The 24,093-nt window shown below is 39.1% G+C and overlaps 1 protein-coding gene across 2 annotated transcripts in view; it reads right to left on the bottom strand.

The window, feature by feature from the left end:
* MTR (5-methyltetrahydrofolate-homocysteine methyltransferase) overlaps window positions 1-24,093 on the bottom strand; it is a 90,923-nt gene that overhangs the window by 11,250 nt on the left and 55,580 nt on the right. For both annotated transcript variants that reach the window (XM_032216404.1, XM_032216405.1), the window contains 9 exons: window positions 23,072-23,224; window positions 19,759-19,866; window positions 14,668-14,768; window positions 13,491-13,558; window positions 12,655-12,775; window positions 11,583-11,664; window positions 9,685-9,783; window positions 8,815-8,890; window positions 7,098-7,253 (listed from right to left, as the gene is read on the bottom strand). In XM_032216404.1, coding sequence (XP_032072295.1) covers window positions 7,098-7,253; window positions 8,815-8,890; window positions 9,685-9,783; window positions 11,583-11,664; window positions 12,655-12,775; window positions 13,491-13,558; window positions 14,668-14,768; window positions 19,759-19,866; window positions 23,072-23,224 — 964 coding nt within the window. The remainder of the gene's footprint in view (window positions 1-7,097; window positions 7,254-8,814; window positions 8,891-9,684; window positions 9,784-11,582; window positions 11,665-12,654; window positions 12,776-13,490; window positions 13,559-14,667; window positions 14,769-19,758; window positions 19,867-23,071; window positions 23,225-24,093) is intronic.

Genomic DNA, 24,093 nt, shown 5'->3' with positions numbered 1-24,093 from the left:
GGGAACAGATTGAAGCATGCGAATCTCTAGAATTATTTGTACGATGCTGTCCCTGCTCTCCACTGAGAGGAAAACCTCCCCCCACCCACCAAGTCAATAATGGTTCCCAGATGCTGGAGTCTGGTGGTGGTATTCAGGTGACTCTTCTCAAGGTTGACCAAGAACCCCAGAGACCTAAGGGTGGTGATGGTGAGGCTTAAGTCCTCTTCTGCTCGAGCCAGTGAGGGTGCTAATACAAGGATGTCATCAAAGTAACAGTGCAACTGGACCAGGATGGAGTGGAGGTAGGCTGTCACCACGGCAAGTAACTTGGTGAACGTCCTAGGGGTGGAAGCTAGGCCAAAGGCAAGAGCCCTGTACTGATAATGAGTGCCCCCATATGAAAACCTGAGGAACTTGCGGTAGTTGGGTGCAATCATAATGTGCAAGTAAGCCTTGGTGAGGTCAATGGAGGCTAGGAAATCCCCCTGTCTAATTCCCTCTAGGATAGACTTGAGTGAGACCATCTTGAACCTAAAGTAGACCATCCTAGAATTGAGTACCTTAAGGTCTAGGATGGCCCTCCACCCTCCGGAGCTCTTGGGGACCACAAAGAGATTCGAATAGAATCCTTTTTCTAAATATATATTTTATTCATTTTCACATTCCATTTTACAATCACTTATATACAGGGTATTTGCTATAAGAAAAATAAAATAAATAAAAATAATAAAAAAAAGAAAAAAGAAAACACAACTCATCATTCACAACCCCACCTGACACTTCCATCCTCCATACACCCCATCTACCCCCTCCAACTTTCCTTTCCTCCCTCTAACGCTCCCCTCCTACTTCCCTTTCCCCTCAAACCTTCCTTCTCCCCTTACTCCCAACACACCCTCCTTACATTCCCCTTACTCCTTCCTTACTCCTCCCTCCTCTTTCCCTCTACCTCCCTCCTTGGTGTATTCCTTTATTCAAGTATTGTTTATTATAATCTGATAAAAAGTAAAATAAACCAAGGAAAAAAAAATATAAAGAAAGAAAAGAGAAAAAAAAGGGGGAAAAAAAAGAACAACCGTATATAAGTGCATTCTTGTTCTTATTGAGACTATATTAACACCCACCCACCCACCCCCCCTAAATCCCCATCCCTACTCCTCCCGACTTCCCAGGGCCCACACCTGGCACTGCCTTCTATCTAAAGTATCTTATGCTCGTATGGATTAAAAATAAAAGTAATATATTAAGAGAAAAAAAAAAAAGAAAAGAACAAAGAAAAAAGAAAAAAAAAAGAAACTCTTTGTGTTAAGCTCAGCCCCCCATCTTTATCTATGCTTAAATAGTATAAGTCATTCTATCTATATTTTATTCTCGTCTCTTGCTTCTTTGTTATTTACCCCGACCTCCTGTAGACTCTCCCATTCCTCTTCCTTAACCTTGTATTCAGATAAACATTTATCCAAATTTGTATAGACATCAATATACAATCTAGCTCAAAAATAATCCCTTCTAGTAAAATTTAAGCAGCGTGGATCATTCCACATATTCAGATATTACTTTACAGAAGAATAATCAAACTTTCCCTTCTAATAGGATTTAAACAGCGTAAATAATCTTTCTTAACCTTAATTTCAAACAGTAATTCAAAATAATCTGACCAAACTTTCCCTTCTTAGTAAAATTTAAGCAGAGTGGATCAAGTATTACTTTAAAATGATCTCGACCAGCTTTCCTTTCTAATAGGATTTAAACAACGTAAATCATTCCGCATGCATTTTGCCCTCATCCCTTGCTTCTCTGATATTTACCACTATCAAATTTATGCAGACATTAGTTTAAAATTTAGCTCAAAATAATTTCACCAAGCTTTCCCTTCTAATAAAAATTAAATAGCATAGATCATTCCACATATTCAAATAATAGTTTCAACAAGAATCAGTTTACCTTCTATTTTAAAATAATCTCTTCAAACTTTCCCTTCTAACAAGATTTAAACAGCGTAAATCATTCTGCATGCATTTTACATATATACATTCAGTATCACCCCACCAATAAATTCCGCTTTTTCTACCGGAGAGAGGTCGCAAACCCCCATTCAATCCACAACTTTGGCGAATATTTTAGAATGTCTAAATCCTCGAACTCCGCTTTTCTGCTTCTCCGAGGGAGGGGGAGCTACCCCCTCCATCTTGCAGCCATGTGGTCTGTTGCTTGCCTTCTCCTTCGGCTTGTCTCTCCTCTTTTCCAAGTGAATCAGGAAGTCCCGCCTTCAAAGTCTTGTAATAGAAATCTCGAGCCTCCGAAACAGAATTGAGACGAAGTCTTTGATTCTCAAATGTGACCGTAATGCCGGCTGGGGCCTCCCATCTATATTGAATCTGTTGATTTCTAAGCTCTTTAGTTAAAAAAGCATAGTCTCTTCTTGCTCTCAACATCTGGAAAGGTATTTCTTTGAAGACAATCAAGTCCTGGCCATCAACTCTCAAACTATTATTGTAAAATTTTTGCATGATCGCGTTTCTGGATTCTTTTGTGGAGAAATATATAATTATGTCCCTCGGGAGCTGTCGCTGTTCCGCTACCAACGAATTCTGGCGATAGATTTTCCGAATCTGCCAATCAAAGTTAAGTCCCGGGCTTCCCACCGCATGGCTGAGGGCTTCAACAAAGGTCTGTTTCAGATTCTCTCGCTCCTTTTCGCGGAATCCTCTGACTCTTATTGCAAATGCCTTCTTATTAAAGTTTATCATAACGAGCTGTTCTTGAGTGTCTCTAATTTTTTGTTGTAATATTTGAATATTAGTAGTCAAATTAGAATTAGCCTCCTCCAAGCTTTCCAATTTATTCTCTATTTCAGCGGTATAATCTGACAGGGCAGACACGGCTGCAAACGTATTCGCCTTCATTTGGTCAATTTTAGACTTTAAATCACCATATAGCTCCAATACAAATTCCTTAATTTCTTGTTTAAAATCATTAAACATTTGAAAAAAAAATTCCTGTGTTAAGAATTCTCCAGTAGAGGGCGTAGGAGACAAGGGCTGCGATTCCAGTGTAAATTCTTTAAGCTCATTCATAGATTCTTTAGGCACATTTGTAGAGAGACGCTTCGATTTTGACCTGGGTGCCATTATAAATAAACAAATAAACAGTGCTTTCGCTCCCCCCTGTTTCCAAAAAAAACAAAAAAAATTATCTTGTTAAGGAGCGGTCTGCAGGAAGGTAAAACCGGCTACGTACATCCCCTATCAGTCACCAACGGAGAGAAATCGCCATTTTGAAGTCCGTTTAAACAAAGAAGCCTCTAAGACAAATGGTGCTGGTATTTAAGATAGTAATAAAAGCATAAATCTCACAGGAGTGGGACCCGCCCGTATTAATCCTAGCTTCAAACAACTTTGCTTTGTCCTGGGGGGGGGAGTCGCCTGTCTGGGGCTGCAAAAAAAAAGCAGCTGAGAAGAACTGGCTGGAGATAAAAGCTCCGCTCACGCTGGATCTAATCTCTGTCCACAGCCAAAAAAAAAGAGAAAGGCTGTGAATTACGAATAGACCCTAGCACACAGAGCTACTCCCTGCCCCTTTATAGCCAAAAAGTGGTGATATCTATGATCTTATTTAGATATACAGACCAGATCTCTGAGAGGAGCTCGGTTGAGCCCTCCTCGGCGACAGGCTCCGCCCCCCCGGAAGTCGAGATTCGAATAGAATCCTGATTTCTTCTCCCCCTCTGGTACCAGCTCCACTGCTCTGATTTCCAGTAAATGCTGGATGGCCTTGCGCATGAGAGAGCGCTTGGCCGGGTTCCTGGAGGAAGAGAAGACCTGGAATCCATTCGGGGGTTGTGAGCGAAATTCCAGGTGGAACCTGAACCTGACTGTCTGTAACACCCATGCATGTGTGGTGATGTCAGCCCAGTGATCCACGAACAGAGAAAGGTGGCCACCGATAGGATGATTTGATCCCGAGTCACTTGTTTCTGCAGAAGGGGCTGCCGCCTCCCCCTCGAAAGGGACGCTTGCTAGATTGTTGGAACCTGTACCTGTTCCTAGAGAACTGTCTATCCCCCTGTCTGGGGATCCTGGGCGCAGAGTACCTTGGTTGTTGGAAGTCCTGTTCGGGTGCTCGAAAGTTGGACCTTCTGGGATACGGTGCCAAACGGTGATCCAATCGCTTGGATGTGGACGGAAAGACCTTCCGCTTGTTCTTGTCCTCAACAGCGATGGGGTCCAGGGATGGACCAAAAAGCTTTCCTCCCGTGTACTCTGTGCCTGCCAAATGCCACTTTGCCTGGAACTCTGCCTGCCAGTTACGCAGCCACAGCAAGCGGCTGGATGTCACTGACAAGTATACTGTGTCCAGTGTGGCGTCCGCCAAGAACTGGGTGGCTGCCATCACCTTGGTGATGTCCTGCAGGAGACTAGCGTCCGAAGCTGGGGTTCTATCTCGGAGCTGTTTCAGCCACAGCAAGGTGGACCTGTTAAAAAAAGGAGGCTGCTGTGGTAGCCCTGATTGCCCACAATACCGCCTGGAACATCCTGCGCATGACTAATTCTGCCTTCCTGTTCTCCGGTTTCAGGCAGTTGGAAATGTCTCCCATCAGCACTGGTGAGGAGGATGCCAGGCTTATCACCGGGATGTCCACTGAGGGAACCTGCAAGGCTTGATCAAAGTTAGCATTAATATTATAGAATCTGCTATCATTGCTCCCCAGGGTGGGAAAGGTGCCTGGTTGAGCCCATTGTGACTTGAGCACTTCTAGGAATAGGTCTGAGGTAGGGATTTCCTCCTTTTCCACCTGGGGTCTGTGGAAAGGACCTTTCTTGGCTTCCCTGCTCGTGCCAACCTTAGCAGTGTCCTGACTGGCTACTGGAACGTCCAGGTCTGCCGTGACCTTAGCTTTATGCAGCAGGGAGCTAAAGAGAGCGGATGGAAAGAGGCCCAAGATGGATAGGGCTTCAGGGGCTTGGACCTCCTCATCATCAGAGAAACCGACCTCCTTAATTTCCCCCTTCTCTCACCCTGACTCCTCACTAGCCGTGGAGGAAGAATCCTCTCTGAGGTCTCTGGAGGTGGAAGAACCGGGTCTTGGTCTAGATGACCTTGAGGTAGCTTACGAGCTGCTTTGCTCCTAGGCCACTGAAACTGACGCTGCATGCCCGAGGAGATGCCCTGGGCAATAGATCTGGCTAAGACCTCCTGGAAACTCTGGGAGAGCTCTGGGTAGGCAGGAGATAATCTGGTGGGCTCTGGATCCACATTTGGATCAGGGCTTGGACCAGGCATTATCTTGGCAACCTGCTAGGGCGGCAGCTGAAGGGGTCTCCTCACGCTCCAGAAGGATGAGCCGGAGATAGCGGGGGATAGGGAGCTACCCCCCCCTTAGGGAACCATGTGGCGAGGCTGTTAGGCCGGGAGGATCCCCAGGGGAGATGGCCCTGACTGGGGACCAGGATCTGGCCAGGGAAGGGCTGATCATGTCCCTATTTCTCCTGCCTGCCGCCCTGGTTACTCTCACCTCCTTCTTAGAGTGCTCTCTCCGCGATTTGGATGTGCACTTCCTTGCAGTGGATTTGCCCCTCTCCGCATGGTAGGTCCCTTCTCCTGGGTCTGCACCCCCGGGGAAGTTCTGCCCAGCCCTGCGCTCCTCAAATTGTCCGCCATTGCAGCCCCACTCACAGTTAGTCGATCCGCATCCATCGAAGCTGGGCAGCCGGTTGCTTGCGAAGGCTCATTCTCCATCGGCTCCTCGCTCTTCCTCCACCGCCGATTCGCGGCCTGAGCTGGGACTGGCCCACCGCCAGATGCTGCGGCCCTCCCCGGATTACCGGTGAAGTTCAGGCCCGGTCCTCTTCTGTGAGCTGGCAGTGGTCACAGGCGACTGCAGTCTCTGCAACCAGAGACTGGAACTGCGCTCCGCGCATGTGCTCTCTCACCCAAGATGGCGACCGCCAACCACGTGATCCGACCACGTGAGCCGCTCCGACTGAGCCGCTCTCTTCCTTCTTGCTTGGAGGTCCTCGCGAAGAAGCCTGAGCTGAAGATGTGCCATATGCACGGGGTTTGGGCTCCCCCTGCCACACCGCCAGGCCACTGCTCGGAAGCCTCTCAGCAGCGCTACCACTCCTGTGTAAGGCCGATCGCAGAGCGCATGAGAGAAGGTCAGTTGCATGCAATAAGGAAAAAATTTCAAAAGGGAAAAAATCTTGCACCGAGGAGATCCAGGTATTTAGCTCCTTCTGGGCCAAAGACTGAGGTTAATCTGGGGAGTCAGAGGAGGGGTAGAGGTGTGGCCTCAAGATTTACCTCAGTCTCCGGGCAGATGGGCCGTGACAATACCCAGCTGTGACTCCTCCCATGCCCCACTTCGGAGACTAGGCTGTGGGCAGGATTCAAAACACAATGATTATATATGTATACTTTTGTGTTATATTGGGGTTTTTTACTAAAAAGAGGCAAAAAATTAAATATGTATATCAAAAAGAAATTATAAATACCATCAATATAAAATGGAGCTCACTCAGAAGCTGAAATACACCAAGTAAATGAGATGAAAAAGTAGAGGAGAAAGTAAGGGAAGAAGAAATAGGAGAGAGGACAAAGGGGGGGAAGAGGAGGAGAGAAAAGAGGAGTGGATAGGGGAGAGAGGCGAAAGGGAGAGGAAGTAGAGAAAGTAAGGATGACAGAGAAAAGGAGGTAGGGAGGGGGAGGAGAGAGAGAGTAGGAAATGTTTGATAAAGTACAAATATGGTTTATGGAGAGCAGAAGAGCCAATAGTTAGTTTTTGGGAGGTTGATAAGATGAATTGATGAAACATTTAATAATACAATATGATGTTGGTTATGTATTAGTATACATGTGTTATGAAAATGAAAAAATAAAAAACTGTAATGAAAAAAATGGAAGTTGGATTAATGGAATTAGTTGTGTACACTGTATGCCAAGATAAAGACAACATGAATTTACGGTTACATAATTGTTTTATGGATGATTAATCTATCTGCATCTCATCTGCATCACTAATTCCTTTGCATGTTTACACAACAACAAGCATTCTAATTAATAATTAGCCTAGTTTTACATCCTCCACTAGAGAAAATGCTATTGTGCTTACTCACCCACTACTTTATCGTTGAAGATTTTAGGGAATCCCCGGTTGGGATATCTGCCTCTAAGCTGCCAGACATCAAAAAATGGTTTCCAGTCAATATAGTCCACCAGCTTCTGTAAGTCATAATCTTCAAAGACTCTAGTGCCAAGAAACTGTGGTTTAACTATGAAAATTCAACAAACAAATTTTGTATTTCAACATATGTTTTTTACAACAAACACAATTTTAATGTGCTTTTAGTACAAACACTTGATGCTGAAGGATTATCATATGCTTAACGTCAGTTAGCCAAGGCTTTGGACCCTATTGAATGCATGGAACATCAATGAATCTAACAAACAGGACTGCTATTGACTATACATTTATTTCCCTTGAACTAACCAGCTGGAAAATAATAAGAATATATGTATGGTTTTTCTGCAGCATGAGATGGCAAAAAAGGAACAGAAATAGTAAACTGTTGCATATGGGAAATTATAACTTTACAAATCCCTTGGTTGCTAAAGCCATGATGCCTTTCATCTGTCAGGGATGCTTTAATCTGGATTCCTCATGTCAATTTTGCAATTAACTTTCAGAGAATGTAGAGCTAATTCGTAGTAGCTGTTTATAATTCTCCACAAAAATTCTATATAGCAGTTTTAACCTATTTGCTTCTTACTTCATATAAGGCAGGCATAGATCAAGAATTCTTTTCCTATGACCTTCTCTTAATGTTTTTGGAATCCCAATTGTTCTAAATACATAGTACTCTTTTAAAGGTGCTAGCAGTGAGCATAGCAGATTGATTGATTGACCGATTAAGTATTTTTATCAGTAAGTAAATAAGGATCAAGTAAGAATCACATTTTTATCCTGTAATCAAATGACTCTTAGGGAGAACGTAAAACTGATAAAATATTCACTGTATAAAATTCCATAAAAACAGCATAAACACTCACTCCTAAAAATACAAATAATAAAAAGAGAAGTTAAAGATGATGTGATAACTTCAGGGAAAGACTTCTCAAAACAACTCCATCTTTAAAAGTTTTGGGAGCTAACCTGACCTCAACTGGGAGGCACAAGGCCAGCACTACCACTGAGAGAAGCACTTTCTGGCCTCAGCAATTCGAACTCTCATCAAAAGTGTTAGGAATAACGTTTTCTCTCTGTTAGCACTGATTGGTTGGGCCAATTCTTGCTGATATGAACAGTCCTACAGAAATCCATGACAAGCTATATTAAGTAAAGCAGCCGGCCAATCTTTATATACAAAACAGCCCTATTAATTCTTATATATTTTAAAAGTACTTTAAACTTAATATATTATTTAATTTTAAATTAAAATAAAGTTAATTAACTAGAGAAGCAAGAGAGCAATTTATAACAGTTCTCCAAGTAATTCTTTTAAAAAGTAGAGACTCTTAAAAATAAACAGAACAATATGGTAACCAGTTGAATTTCTGAGAGTAAAAATATTTACAAATTAATTTTCATTAAGTTATAAATACTGACAACTAGATTTAAATCCAATTTCAATTCACTATGGAGTTTTTTTCCCAAAAATGTCCGTGTTCCTAATAGAAGAAAATATATCTACTATAGCTCAGCACCTTCTAGCCCTGAAGATGTTACCTAGATGGCTAATGAAAATTCTACAAGAAAACAACCAAGCTCAGAGAGCACTAAGGATTCTACATATCTTTATTTTGGTAAAGCAGAAAACAATTTTAAAACTTAACCTGGTTTAGTCTCAGTTTTCCAGTCACAATAGAACCGTTTATTTCTTGCTTGCTCTAAAGACAAGTATTTTCTTTCCTACATATGGGAGGAAAATCTAGAGATTAGTGCAGTATGGTTTAAATCTAGCAATTAATTCATGTAGATAAAAGCAAATGGAGCTAGCAATAATTAATACAAGTCTAGTAGGCACCCTTATCAGCAGGAAGAACACTTTTTCCTAGTCACATAAAAGTGTATATAGCTATATAAATCAAATAAATTAATTATGAATATTTTTTTGAAATCAAGAGATTCCCAATAAATATCTCCAGGTGTATACTGTAGATTAAGAATCTCCATCTTCACCAGGAAGAGATACTCCCTTTTATATAGACACAAACCCACAAGAGACACAATCTGGCAAAAAAAAGAGTCCTCTTAAAAACAAAGGCAGAACTCAAAAAGGAAACAGGAAGAAGTGGAAGTGAAAATTTGAAGAAAAAAACAACAACACAGGTCTAAGAGTTTCTCACAACTTCAGATTAAAATCTGAAATTTCCAGAGGGGAAAAGAAATCTGGATAAAGAAGCAGAGGAGATAGAGTTACAGAAATTATGTTCATGTCTTGCCATTTGACCTTTCAATCACCAGTAAGGCGGTGCTGGTATTGTGACCATATCCCTCAGTCACAAAGTAGGGGTTTGAGGGAGGATATTAGATAAAATATCCCCTGAAAGACAAATGATAGCATCTTGAACTAGCAAGTTGCTAACACAAAGCAGGACCAGAGTGGAAGATCCAATGGGCTTCTGGGAGACATTTGACATAGCCAGCCTTATACCCCACACAATGCTCCTGTGATATTAAAAAGTAGTTTTACCACTATTTACCTTGAGTGAGTCATAATGATCCTGTCGAATGTCTTCATACTCGTCTCGTATTTCTTCAAAAAAGTCATCTTTTAGAGTTTCATCTAAAAGCTGAGAGCACTGTAACAAATACAACATAATGTTTAAAACTGTGATTAGGGCATCCATTATTTTTCAAATTCTTTCTTTTGAGAACTTACATACCTTAATGAGGTGACACTCCAAAACAGCATGTGTAGTAACTACCTTAACTTTTGTTGTAAAAATCACAGAATTACTGATACATCATATTTTCATATGAATACTATTTCAACTAAAAGAATGCCAAGTACTGAAGACCTTACTTGCAACTTCAAATATGAAAAAAAAAATGAATTAGTTAAGAAAGCAGATCTGAAATGAGAACATGATGAGAAAGATTTTCCCTTCATTCCTGGATGAAATGAAGGCTGACTATTTCCTTAAGTGGATGAAATCCAGGTGCACCTGATGAGAGGCAGAGTTTTGCCCTGGAATTGATGATTAAGGATTTCCTCCTATTCCCTCGCACTAGTTGCCCTGCTGCCTTAAGAAGATTGACATCTGACCACATATACTTATTTATTTATTTCATCACACATGTATAAGTATGAACATACATAAGTATAAACATGATTTTGGATACATGAAATGGTTATGAATAAAAGGGAAGATTAGGACAGGGACGGTAGGCACCTTGGTGCGCTTATACACCCCCCTTACAGACCTTTTAGGAATGGGGTGAGGTCGACAGTAGACAGTCTAAAGTTAAAGTTTTGGGGGTTTGGGGAAGAAACCAGAGTCAGATAGTTCTTTCCAGGCATTGACCACTCTGTTGCTGAAGTTGTATTTTCTGCAATCAAGTTTGGAGCGGTTTACCTTAAGTTTGTATCTGTTGTTTGCTCATGTATTGTTGTGGTTGAAGCTGAAGTAGTCATTGACAGGAAGGACATTGTAGCAGATAATTTTATGTACTACGCTTAGGTCAGACCGCTTACTTCATACGCTTAGAGCTATGCAGTCCAAAGAGGAGGGATTTGAAAAACATGATCTCACTGAAAAAGTATTAATATGATGTCAGACAGCAATGTGAAAATCTCTTAAACCAGTTCCTTCACTATACAAGAGGCAGACTAATAAGAACTGAGACACTGCTTAAAGTCAATCATGGCTGAAGAAGCAATACAAAAGTCTAATAAATTCTGTCCTTAACTTTCTTGGAGATTAAAAAACCTGCTATCAGTTTTTTTCCTCTGATTTTACAACCAAGGAAGAGGTCTTTTTTTTTTCTTCTCAAGATCCAAAATGAAGAAAAAGGAACTCAACAAATCTGAAAGTTCATACTGCAGAGTTCAAAGGGAACTTCATGGAGTTCAGAATATTTACAGACATTTACAAGGAGGTGGGTTTCCATCAAAAATATTTTAGAACATTTGGAATAAGGTTTCTTTTAGGAAACTTTAGAATAGTTTCTGAACAAATGCAAAACTGTTCAAAGACAAAATGAAAAGTGAGTTATCCAAATGAGCCAGCTGAAGCAAATAAGAGTAAAATACTACAGAAAGTGGAAGAAATTAAGATCACTCCTCGCAGGATTTTTTTATTAGTAAGGGTTGTAGCACAGTAATTAGGGTCCCTCAGGTTAAAATCCAACAATATTTTAGCAATCTATGTCTAGGAGAAAAAAGATATCTGAAACTAGGGTAGTTACTACTCATGTTCCTTTGGACTATCACTTCATGAGAGTATTTACTTATTACAGATTTAGGGGATTACAATTTGCAGAATTACCAATTAACATAGCCAAGATGGTTGGGAGTTATAATCTTTATCCATCTGGGATGCACCAGATTAGAGCAGCCTGGTATACATTTTCAGATAGAAATCTTATCACAACTTACAACAACTACACTTTTGGAGGCATCCAGGACATGAATGACAGGAGCACTATACCGTGGAGCAATTTTTACAGCTGTATGAGTTCTGTAATAACATAAAAGGAAACCTAAGAAAACAATAACCATATGAACAAACAGTCAAAAACATCAATGTGCAAATATGATTATATTCTGATGGAAAATCTGTAACTCCTTGGCAAATTCATCTTCTCATTTAAGGAAATGACAGCTAACATGGACATCACAAAGTCAGAGAAATATATTCATTATATATATGACTGCAAAATCCTTTTTATTTTCAACAAGTTCTAACATAATATACTGGAAACTAATCAATATCTAAGAGGCTTTATTTCTCAGATAAATACTGCTTACCTGAGCCAGATGACACCTTCTTAGGTGTCTTCCAATTTTATCATTCTCTGAATCTCCCAAATTTTCTTCTCAAACTCCCCAGAATGCCAGCTTTTCATATTTTAAAAACTATGATTTCATTTTCAGTGCTGCAAAGGCAATTCTCACTACACAATGGTACAAATTTACAACACACACCTCATAACAAAATCAGGTACTTAATTATCGACTGCTGTTAGAACAGCCATCTATAACTAGAAGAAACAGTTTGAAATTCTTCTTATAGTTTAGGTTTTCTCATCCCATTACATTTTTTATCTTTATTCTATGACGTATTACAATTCTCCTGGGACCTTTGCATGAAAATTTAGTTAATGAAAAACACATATGGCTTGATCCTCAATGTTGCAAAACCAAGATCATTTTTGCTAAATGAAATGTGTACTTGTACCAAAAATAAATCAGGTTTATACATCTATTTTTCAGTGAGGAAATCAATAACTTCTTTGAAACTTAAATTAGGATTCAGGCACTTGATTTTCAGATTTGGTACATTTAAAATGGTATAAAATGGTATAAATAAACACATCTAATAAATATTGATTAAAATAATCTAAAAGGAACATAAAACAGTTACTTTTGGAAATGGTATTCTTTTTTACATAAGCAATTCTATGTATTTAAGTCAACATCCTCTGCCAACAACAGCAACCTAACTTACTTGGAAGTAGTTGCTCCTCCAATCAGTAAAGGGATCCTTATTTCTAGTCTTTCCATTTCTTTGGCAACAGATATCATCTCATCCAAAGATGGGGTGATAAGACCAGACAAGCCAATTATATCTATAAATATAAATAGTCAAATTTTTCCAAAATTTTCTCTATGATTTCAGAATCTATGTTAAACTTTAAGGTAAAAATACCATTCAGTTGTTAAATGAAGCCATGACTTAGACCTTTCTCCTAACTTTCTATAGCTAAGAGTTATCACCCTGGACTCCTGGATATTCAACTCGTGTGAAATGGATAGGGTTAGAATTTCTAAATATCTCAAATATCTATGGTGAATACAACACTGTTGTCTTTTTAACCAGATAGTTATAACTTTATTCTTCCAGTCATTTTAAAAATGAAAAAATTAAAATATATTTGAATTCTAACTTAATTTTTAAACCACTAGATATTTTTTAAACCATTAGATAATTTGGTGAAAATTAACATAGAACCTACCCTTAAATAAATAAATCTGAATTCTATAAGCTGGCTACATTTGTACATGGTAAACTAAATAAATGCACTGAAGTTGAGCCAAAATAACCACATCTGCCAATGGACTGCTTAATATCAAATCAAAATTTTATCCTTTTTTCTGACAAATGCTAATGTATTTTAAGGATTCTGTTTTCAAGAAGAAAGATTGTACCAGTTATCACCTTAGTTACATTTGCTTAGTAAGCTTAGTGAGAACTAGCATTTGAAGATGCACATTTTCAAATGATGTAAATATATTCTTGAAACTCCATAAAATTGGACAAATACAAATCAAATTAGTGTGTACCTGCTTTGTTTTCAAGAGCAGCTTTAAGTATCTTGTCACATGGTGTCATAACTCCCAAATCTATAACTCTGAGGAAGGAAATGGAAGTTTGCTAATCAATTTGTACATATGCTCAATTAATCCATGTCTGTTAATAGTCCACACAAAAGTTCAATCATCCTGTGAGGAAGCCCAAGAGAACAACATTTGGCTTTTAATCTTCCCCTATACCTGAGTCTTCTTATAAAACAACTTCCCCATTCTTGATTATTATTGCACTTTCTTGAGTTACACTTCCAGTGTATTAAATTAAATTAAATCCAGTGACTTCTTATTTACCAATAAAGAGAATATTTGTAGCTCAGGGTTGAAATTTCTTATTTAAGAAGAACAGATAATTGAGAAATGAACTTCTTGGGCAGTAATACCGCTACCAAGTATTTCAAGAAAGCTTGCCATATTGAAGATTTCGACCTATGAACTGGCTATCCAATGTCCAGACCAAAATTCCCAGATTAAAATATATATCTGAATATTCTCAGGGAGAAATTGAACAGTTTCAAGTTCAATCATGTACTTCGATCAAGTTTCTGTAGAACTTTTATGATACCCTATACAATTTCATAATTTATTCCAAAAAGTTCTTGAGACTAAGTTTAAAATACTTGAGATCAAAATCTTCTGCCTTTGTGGTGATGTTTTTATTACAGTACACAGTATTCTGTAGAGATTCATGCAAGTTTAATACATTTACAAAGAAAAAATATATGTCTGCCCAGCCCACTCACAATAACTTGTGAGTTATTTTGTATTTGGGGTTTTATTTACAGAAATAAAACCCCAAATACAAAACCCAACAAACCCTCACTGTCCCACAACAGTAACAATCAGACAAACTACTCCATATCACCCAGGGGTACCCAGGTCTGCTGGCAAAACTATGTCAGCCTTTACTAAATCTCTTCCTGTGTGAACACATACACTTTATATATTCCACCTGGTTTTAGACTCAGTACTTTTTAAATTATATAAATAAACATATATAATAAATATTTATTAAAACATTCTAAACTGCCCTAACAAAGCTAGCACTTTAGCCAAATTATTAAATGTCCCACTTGCAGGAGACATTTCTAGCCTGTCAACTAATTACAGTACAAGGAGGTATGTGTAAGATCAAAAGGTTGAGTCTCGTTACCTGAAATTATTGCAGCCCAGAACGACTCCTACAATGTTCTTGCCAATATCGTGGACGTCACCTTTCACAGTAGCTAACACAATAGTGCCTTGATAAGGATTCTGCAAAAGTTAAGCCATTTTCAGAATTTACATAGATTTCATTTCTGAACAATTCCGATCATATGAATGACTGCCTTACTGCAACAACTGTTATGTTCAACTGTTTAAAGCAGTGACAAGTCCATATGAATATCAATTATTTTTGATTTCTGAATAAAAGTTTTACTTAATTCAGCTAAATCATAGGATGAAAATCCTCCAGTGGTCAAAAGAGCCTGCCCCAAACTGCTTTACAACTTGGAAGAAAATCCCAGCTGACAGACACAAAATAATATTTAACCTACATAAGACAGGATATGACAATAAACAGAAGGATGGAAAAGACTGCTTCAGTGCCCCTATAGCCCAGTTCCCTACATTGTTTGGAGAATCATTATGATGTAATGGCTAAAAGGGAAAGCTTGGAGAACTATGTGGACCTGGATATTTGAAAGACCAAGTACTGACTCTTGGGCAGAGGAATTGCTTCTGAAGTGAAAAGGGTGCAATTGTGAAGGAAAGGTAAGCACAGCAATTAGCCTAGGTAGAGAGGATTGTAGTCCCACCTCCTTTGACTTTGACCATAAAGGAGGACTCTTCTTCTCCCAAATAGTGATCTTTTCTGTTCCTCTCCATTACCAAAAGCTAAGGAAGGGGGTCTCCCACCTCAAAGGTGGCCTCTTTTCTAATGATGTCCTTGGCCCTAGCTTGCAGGACTGGGCACCACTGAGCGTTTGGACAGGTTCTTCTCCCTTGTTATAGTCCACAGTGAATGAAGACCAAAAGTGAGAGGAGGAGTGTCCGTGAAACTGATTTGGAACAGAAGTAAATAGAAGGAATAAGTGAATGACCGATTACAAACGACTGGTTTCAAATTATCTGTACATGATATTTATTTGAGTTGGGCTACAAAGTTTGGGTGAGAAATAATCTTTCTTGGTGTAATTAATAAAAATAGGAATATTTCTGCTATTTTAAGACCCTGTCTTTTCTTTCATCTCCTTGATATAATGAATATCAATCTACATTTGGTTAGGCAACCAGACTACTATCATGCTGTCACAACCATCATTTTGTAAATATATTGTCCATAGAAACAAAACCAAAAAATCCTGGGGAATTGTTGGTTAGTACTTAGAGAAAATGTAGACAAACTGTATGCCACTTATTTTGGTTTATGACTGTGACTCCCACCATTTCAATCACAATACATGATAAAGATGTAAAATTATAGTGCAAACCATCATAAGAATAGCAGATTGTCAACATCAGACTAACTAGACTTGAAAACTTTGGACTGAAATGCTCACGAACCATAATGTGTCATCTTAGGCTTGTCATTATGTCTCAACCTAATTGTCCTTGATTAAGACAGAAATGAGAACTAAGAGCATCATATAAATACATTTCAAAATATCTTTCCCCTAGCAAGGAATCACCTTGCATCTTAGGCAGTTTGCTGCAACTCAACAGACCACAAAGTGAAAAATACAGTTATTTCTTCAATCCATTAATTTGATCCTTATGAGAATGAAATTTGACAATATTATTGCTGTGGGAGTCAGCCTTTTTGAATACAAAACACAAGGGCCTTTTAAAAAATTACTTTTGTCAAAATAACAGAATATTCCTCATGGCTTCAATAAAGGCATTATTTGTACACAGGGATGTATCAGCAGCACAAGTGACTTCTATTCAATAAAAAGAAGTAGATCAGAGCATTGTAGCACAGCCTTCCCCAACCTGGTGCTTTCCAAATATGCTGGAACTGCAACTCCCTAAATTCTTAGCCATAATGGAAGCAAGCAGCCTTAGCATTTTCTCTCCTGAAGCCCCTACTTCTAGGATTCTCTATTGATTTCTTCAGTGAATGCTTTCATATCAATGTTTACACATTATATTAATTTCTTCAAGCCAAGAGCATTTCATTAATCTATACATGATAGTGGCATATCTATGGTTTTAATTTTGTTTCTTATTCATGAAAAACAGTAAGTGTTGGGGAGACAGTTTTAAAAAAGAAACAGAGGCACACACATAAATGTTTGCTTCTTTTAGTATATATATTTTGCTAATATTGGCATGTTTTTCTCAAATGAAGCCCTTGTGTTCAAACAGGTAGGAATTCTGCGAAGAGATAAATGAAAAAAGTCACCATGACTACATAACTATGGCTCTTTAAGGCTGTAAATATTTATCCTGATTACAGCATAGCTCATTTTCAAAACAAACAGGTATGTAACCCAGAGGCATCCAGGGGGAGAAATCAACAGCATACAGCAAGCATGCACAATCATGCTCTCAAAGCTCTGCTCCTTTTAAATAGCTGTGGCATACATCATATGAACGTAAAAATATTAAGACTTCAGTCTTGGCTGCCATGTTGAAGCTGTTATCTTCCCTTCCCTCTGCTGGCAACCTGACTACCCCTTAATGTAAACAAAAGCTTTTGATGCCTGAGAATTTCTGTGTTACTATAATGCTTAACTTTTTCTGTCTTCTTAAAAACGTAGCAGAATTTGGGGGAAATGAACATGCCACAATATGCCAAGGTTCAACATAATTATGCATTACACTCATGAAAGCCTGCGTGACTGGAGCTGAAGGGCATGCTCATTTAATCAAGTCAGGGGGAAAAAAGTCACAGTGGAATGGTCAAACAATAATCACAGGCCTAATTGCTTGGGGAATCCTAAAACTTCTGGGAATGGGAAGGGGGGGGGGGGGAAATGGGCTAAGCTCAGACTAGGCTGCAGTGTGGACCAGTGCATATATTTATTCTTAAGACATCTTCGGGATAAAAACAAGATGTTTTCTAACATTAAATGATTTGAAGCAGACTAATTGGGAATAGGACTAAATAGCTTTCCTCTTCATTCCTGGTACAAGCCTGCAGCAAAGCCATCCATTCTGAAAGATAATAACCAGTGCTCTATATTTGCTGTTCTTCTGGCACTACAGCAAGTATTCTGGGAGGTAACTGCACTCAGGAGAGCTTCTATGCCAGGAGATATGCACCTCATTTCGAGTTTGGATAGGACAGCAGCAATGATAAAATTCATATTCAGAAGCCAGCAGATTCCCACACACACTAGAACAGCAGCATTTAGCATTTCCAAAAGACTGCAGCATTACCAACTATTAGCTAATAATAATACAGGACTGGCCTAATTCCATACTGATTCACAACACACTTCCCCCTTTTTAGATAAACAAGTGGCTGCTAAATAAATACATCTTAAAGCAAGTAAGCTTTTTGATTGTTGTGTTTTTCACTCAGCATTTTGCTTTACCTCATTTCATTCCCTCCCCAAATGCCAAAGACAGCATAAAATTCACAATTTGTTCTTAAATCAACCCAGCCTTCGCAACAATTTGAACTACAAGAACAACTGCTGTTATTTCATTTTTTCATGCCTGTTAGGAATGAAAGAAATCTGCTACAGCACAAAGCATCAGGTTTCTTCCAGCCTCGTGATTGCTTCCAATGAGCAACTACACATTAGCTTGGCAGATGCTTCCTAAGGCATGAGGCTGCAGAACATGGAAGTCCAAGGCTTTTGTTTGCTCTGCCTTTGGAAGTGAACCAATCTGATTCACACCTCCCAAATTCATTTGCATTTCTCCAGAATCCATTTTTCAATTTCAAAACTGTATCACGTTATACATCAAACCACAAAATGCTTTTAAAACAAGAACAGTGTAGATTTTTAAAAAGAAAAGTGCCAATAAAGAGAGTAATAGGATTGGCATGGACTTACTAATGCATTTAGTGACATCAATCCTAAAAAGTCTGAATCATCCATCTCTTCCATGCTGGGACTCTCTAGTAACAACTAGCACCTCTTTGCTACATACCTTTTTGCTCAGAAACAACAGTTTGAAGTGAGGCTGTATGAGATTGTATAGACAGGCAATCCCCAAAATTAGTGTCAGGCCAGGAAGCTATCTCTTACAATGGGCCTTCAGACCCGCAACATTTAATGCTGTGAGAAAATGGGAAGGGGGTTTATATGGAGTGTGGGAAATATACAGTCATAATAACATTCCTTCTCAGAGAGTCAAGGACATCCTGCCCTGCACCTGGAGGGACATGACTGGGAGGCATCTCCAGTTGGGACGGTGCCTGATTGGGCCATATGTTGGACATGTGGGTGCTGGGCAGGGACTTGCAATTTCATTTGGGTGAGGAAAACCTGGAAGCTTTCAGATTCGGGTTTTCCCAGATGTGCCAATATGACATCTCTAATAAAGTGGAACTTTGAGGAACTTCAAGCCTTGGAATTTTCTATCATTGGGGGTGTTACTTGGAACCCTGACAATTGGCTTGCAAAATGAAGGCAAGACAATTCGCAATTCGCAATTTAATCAGCTTATATGCCGCCCAATCCCGGAGGATTCGGGCGGCTTACAAATACGAAATAAAATAAAATAACACATAGGGGAAAGAAACATACACAGTTTAAAAAACACACAACATACATTTGGCTTAACTGGGGGTTGGACCTGAGTTGAAAATAAGCAACCCCAGGCCTGTTGAAACAGCCAGGTTTTGGTGGCTTTTTGGAAGGCCACGAGACCTACCCAATGGGAAGAAAGGGCACAGAAACAAAGCTGGCAATGAAGGTAGACCACATCAGTGGAAAACTCTTATCACTGAAAATGATGCTGTAGAGAAAAACCCAGCTCAACAGAAAGGCAAAAACTATTCTTGCTACTGGTTTGTTTGTTTTTTTGCCTATTGAACATTCATCCAATTAAGTATCAAGTTTACGACTATGGATTTTTATGTAGAATACTATTGCTGTTTGTTTTATTGGCAACATATCAAATGGACAACTTTTATGTTTTCCGATCAGCTACCCATTTCTGTGACTCATGTAAGAGAATCTATTTATTGCAGAAGTTGCTGCCATGGCGTGCCATGAATTCCTGACCCACACAAAAATCTATAACACAACTGCAACAAAAATTAAGTTAAGAGATTCAAGGATTGAAGCTGCAAACTCACATCTTCCTCCGTGCTACCAGACAACGCACGTAATTCTTCTCTATCCTTCTCCATGAATGGGATAAGATGACCCACCGCTTTCTTCATAACTCTAGCGGATTTAATCACCTGGATATTCAGTTTCAGAAAAAGACCCATCAAACGTTTATTCAAGATTATAGCAACCAATGAATTAATCTGCAAGCAAACCATTCCAGGCCCCCAAAACAGAAAATTACCAATAAATACCAACTAAGTAACTTAGTAACTTCTAAGCAACTCCTTTACCAGTTTCTCCATTATCTGGCATTTCCAATATATTACATTCATATAGAGTGGAATGTTTTATTTGGCCAAGTGTGATTAGACACACAAAGAATTTGTCTCTGGTACAGAAGCTCTCAATGTACATGCAAAACAGGGTAATAATAATCACAATAATGACACCAATAATGGGGTAGTAGAGAAGATGAGAAGGATAATAACACTATTACAGTCTTACAATGTGGTTGAATATACTTAAGACATAAGAAAGTACTGTGAGGATTAAGTGTTCAGCAGTGTGGTGGCACAAGGGAAAAAACTGTTCCTAGGACTAGTTGTTTTGGAATGTAATGCCCTATAGCGGCATCCCGAAGGGAGGAGTTGAAACAGATTGTGTCTAGGATGAGAAGGGTCTGTAGTTATCTTCTCAGTCCTCCTTCTGACCCATGCAATATATTGGTCTTCTATGGAAGGCAGGCTGGTTGCAATTGCTTTTTTTGCAGTCCTAACTATCCGTTGAAATCTGTACCTGTCCTTTAGTTGCTGCACCAAACCAGACAGATATAGAAGTACAAATGACAAACCCAATAATTCCTTTTTAAAGCTGTATCAGCAGCTCCTGGGGCAGTCTGAACTTCCTGAGTTGATTCAGGAAGAACATTTTTTGTTGTGCTTTTTTAATGATGGTTCTAATGTTAGGTATCCATTTTAATTCCTGGGAGATTATACAACCCAAAAACTTGAAGGATTCTACTGCTGATACTGTGCTGTCCAATATAGTAAAAGGTGGTACAATTGAAGGTCCCTCCTAAAATCCACTCTCATCTCTACAGTTTTAATTACTGGTAAGAAAAGAGAGAAAGGAGACTATTGCCTCCATGGCAAATTAGTTCTATTCAAGTTCTAACACATAGCAAGAGGTGGTAGAATAGAAGGACTCCTCCTAAAATCCACTCATCTTTATAGTTTTAAGTGTGTTCAGTGCCAGATTGTTCCAGTTGCACCACAGGGCCAGTTGTTCAACCTCCAATCTATGTATGCAGGCTCATCACACCTCAAATGAGACCAATGACTGTTGTATTATCTGCAAACTTCACTACTTCTATACAAGGATCCTTAGAGATGCAGTCATTGGTATAGAGACAAGAGCAATGGAGAGAGCACACAGGCCTGAGAGGTGCCTGTGCTAATTGTTGGGTGCTCGATGTAATTTTCCCTAGCTTCATCTATTGTTTCCTATCTGTCAAAAAACTAGTAATCCACCTACAAGTATGGACAGACACTGCTAACTGAATCAGTTTAGAGTTTCTGAAGTGATGGTATTGAAAGCCAAACTGAAGTCATCAAAAAGGACCCATGCAAAGATCACTGGGGGTTAAGATGTTGCAAGATATAGTGCAATATCATACTGACAGCACCATCTACCTATGTATTTGCTTGGTAGGCAAACTGAAAAAGATCTAACAGCGGATCTATGATGATTTTCAAGTGGGCCAACACTGGCCTCTCAAAGCTCTTTATAACTACAGATGTCAGTAACTGGTCTGAAGTCTTTCAGTTCCCTGATGGAGGGTTTCTTGCAAACTGGGATGATAGTAAAGCATTTTGCCTCCTCAGTCCAAGACTTCACTGTTTTGATCACAGTTTCAAGTTTCTATCTATAAGCAGGGATGAGGTGAATCATACAATCATCAGAGACTCGCAGAGACCCATAGCTAGAGAGAGTGGGAGAGGGAGAGTAATAGGCACCTTTTAATGTACTTTAATATTTAATCTATTTAACCTTTTAATGTAGTGTCACAAATCCACCACAAACCTATCCCACTGGATTTATTGTTATAGTGACTTGCTAGTCAAGCAAAGTATACTAATGTCCTTCAAGTCCTCCAAGACTATCCAATGCCTGTCTAAATAAAGTAAGCCATGCTGAAGTATCAGCCCACATCTGAAAAGCTGTGCCTGGCTGCATTGAATGTGCATAAAAGACTAATTTGGAGAAAGCCAAACATTAAACCTATTAAAACTAAAAACTAACACATGAAAGCAGACGGACAGATTGTGAACATATTGCCAATCAAATATGAACAAATAAAAAAGGAGACTAAACTAACCCATGGGGTAAAATGCAGTTTTATCTGCTGGCATACATGGGGAGAGTAGAGGATATTTTCATTTTATGTCCAATAAGCCATTAACCCAGAAAGCCATCTTTATAACTAAATGTAAGAACAGCAATAGTCACTAACAAAAATGAAAATAAAGTAATACCCATTTTAAGGTACAATCTCTAATTGTTAGAGTAGATGTTTCCATACATGAGGTCCCATATTCAATCATCTCATGTTTACTACTAAAGGACCATTTGCAACAGGTGATGCCCAGGCAGTTTGTGGGGGGGAAACTATTCAGGATCAGCCACAGTTAGTACTAAAATAGGGCTGGGGTGCGGGGATTTGAGTGCTTATAAGATAAATCTGGTAGACTGCCACTAGGAGTCTAATCCTAGTAGCATAGGCTAAGCAGGGTTGAATGTAATTTGTATTTGGATGGGAGACCATTAGGAATTTTAAGGACATTGCATATTGTTACAAAGAAAGCTACATGGTTGTAGCAAGGATTTCCAATTCTCAATTGTGTTATTTATTCCCACTCCCAGTTCTCAATTAAAGGAAACTGGGTATTTCAGTGGAAGAAATCGGTTGAAGTATCAAAAAGTGAAGAGGCTCCTCACTTTTTTGATACTTCAACCAATTTCTGGGATCAGAATTTGTTCTGTACAGGAATGTCTTTTCCATTACACTTCCATTACAGTGAAACCTGGGATATGAAAATGTGTAGGTGTCTGTGTAAGCCACTACTGCCTCTAGAAAGTTGCTGCCAATGAGAGTAAGCAGTACTGAGGTAAAATGAACAAACTGTTTGGCTTGGTATAAGGCAATCTCCTATATTCTACTACAGCATCCTGAAGTGCTAAGAACTGGACATTGATCCTCCTTCAAGCCAAAGAAATCATTAGTGTAATGTTTAATTACACAGCTAAATTGGGATAGGCTAATGGAAACTTCTTTACCTGAGGAAGAAACATCTTGCCAGCTCCAAAAAGATCACCAACTATTTTCATGCCATTCATCAGGGGCCCCTCAATTATATTCAGGGGTCTGGGATACCTCTCTTTGTTTTGTCTAGCCTCTTCGGTATCCTCAATCACATATTTCTCAATGCCCTGGGGGGGAAAAAAACCACCTGGACATTAAAGTGGTTATATCTTCCCACAACAAGCATCATTTACTATTGCATTTTACAAAACCAGGTGGTCCAAGAACAACCTTCATAAAGAGACTGTAGTAATTCAAGGGTGTTAAAATAGGCTAATTATACCAAAAGCTGAATTAAAAAAAATAAACCTACAGAATAATTAAAGTTAAAAAAACCAAGAAAAATAAAACATATTAGTAATGTCAATTAAAGCATAAGAGGCAATGTTTTCAACCTCTTTCAAAAATAATCCTGAAAGAGTCTGGCAAAGGGACAGAATAAAAGCATTCACCAGCAGGAGGCCTCCTCATTATCTCACTTCCCAAAATTGTGTGTGGATATTCTGAAAAGGATCTCTGAGTTAAGTTTTAAAATAAACAGGCTGTTCTTGAAGTATTCAAAATTACACTTCCTTTTTCATATTGGCAGCTTCTGATCTGCTAAGTGCAATTAACAGCAACTGGTTTCAAGCCAGCTGCAGCAAGGCGTTGTTAAAGCCTTGCCTAAGGTGAACCTCCATTTTTCATTACGAGGTGTTGATGCTTTGAAGGGGATTTTAAATTGAAGCCTGTGAAGAAAGTTCAAAATGTTTTTCAAGCTTGGCGCCTTTTAAGATGTGTGGATTTCCACTCCCGGAATTACCCAGCCAGGTAACGTGTTCAGAATTCTGCAAGTGGAAGTCCACACATCTTAAAATGCCCAACTTGAAGAACTCTGTTCTAGATCTAAATTTGTAAGAAATGTGAATGGGCATATATTTGTATTCTTCAAGAGAAGTTCTTCCGATTGAGATCCCAAATGGGCCATTGGAAGTGCACTGTATTTCTCAATTCATCA

The sequence above is a fragment of the Thamnophis elegans genome, chromosome 4 (assembly GCF_009769535.1).
Source record: "Thamnophis elegans isolate rThaEle1 chromosome 4, rThaEle1.pri, whole genome shotgun sequence".
Lineage (NCBI taxonomy): Eukaryota > Metazoa > Chordata > Lepidosauria > Squamata > Colubridae > Thamnophis > Thamnophis elegans.
This window is presented reverse-complemented; position numbering and strand designations above follow the sequence as displayed.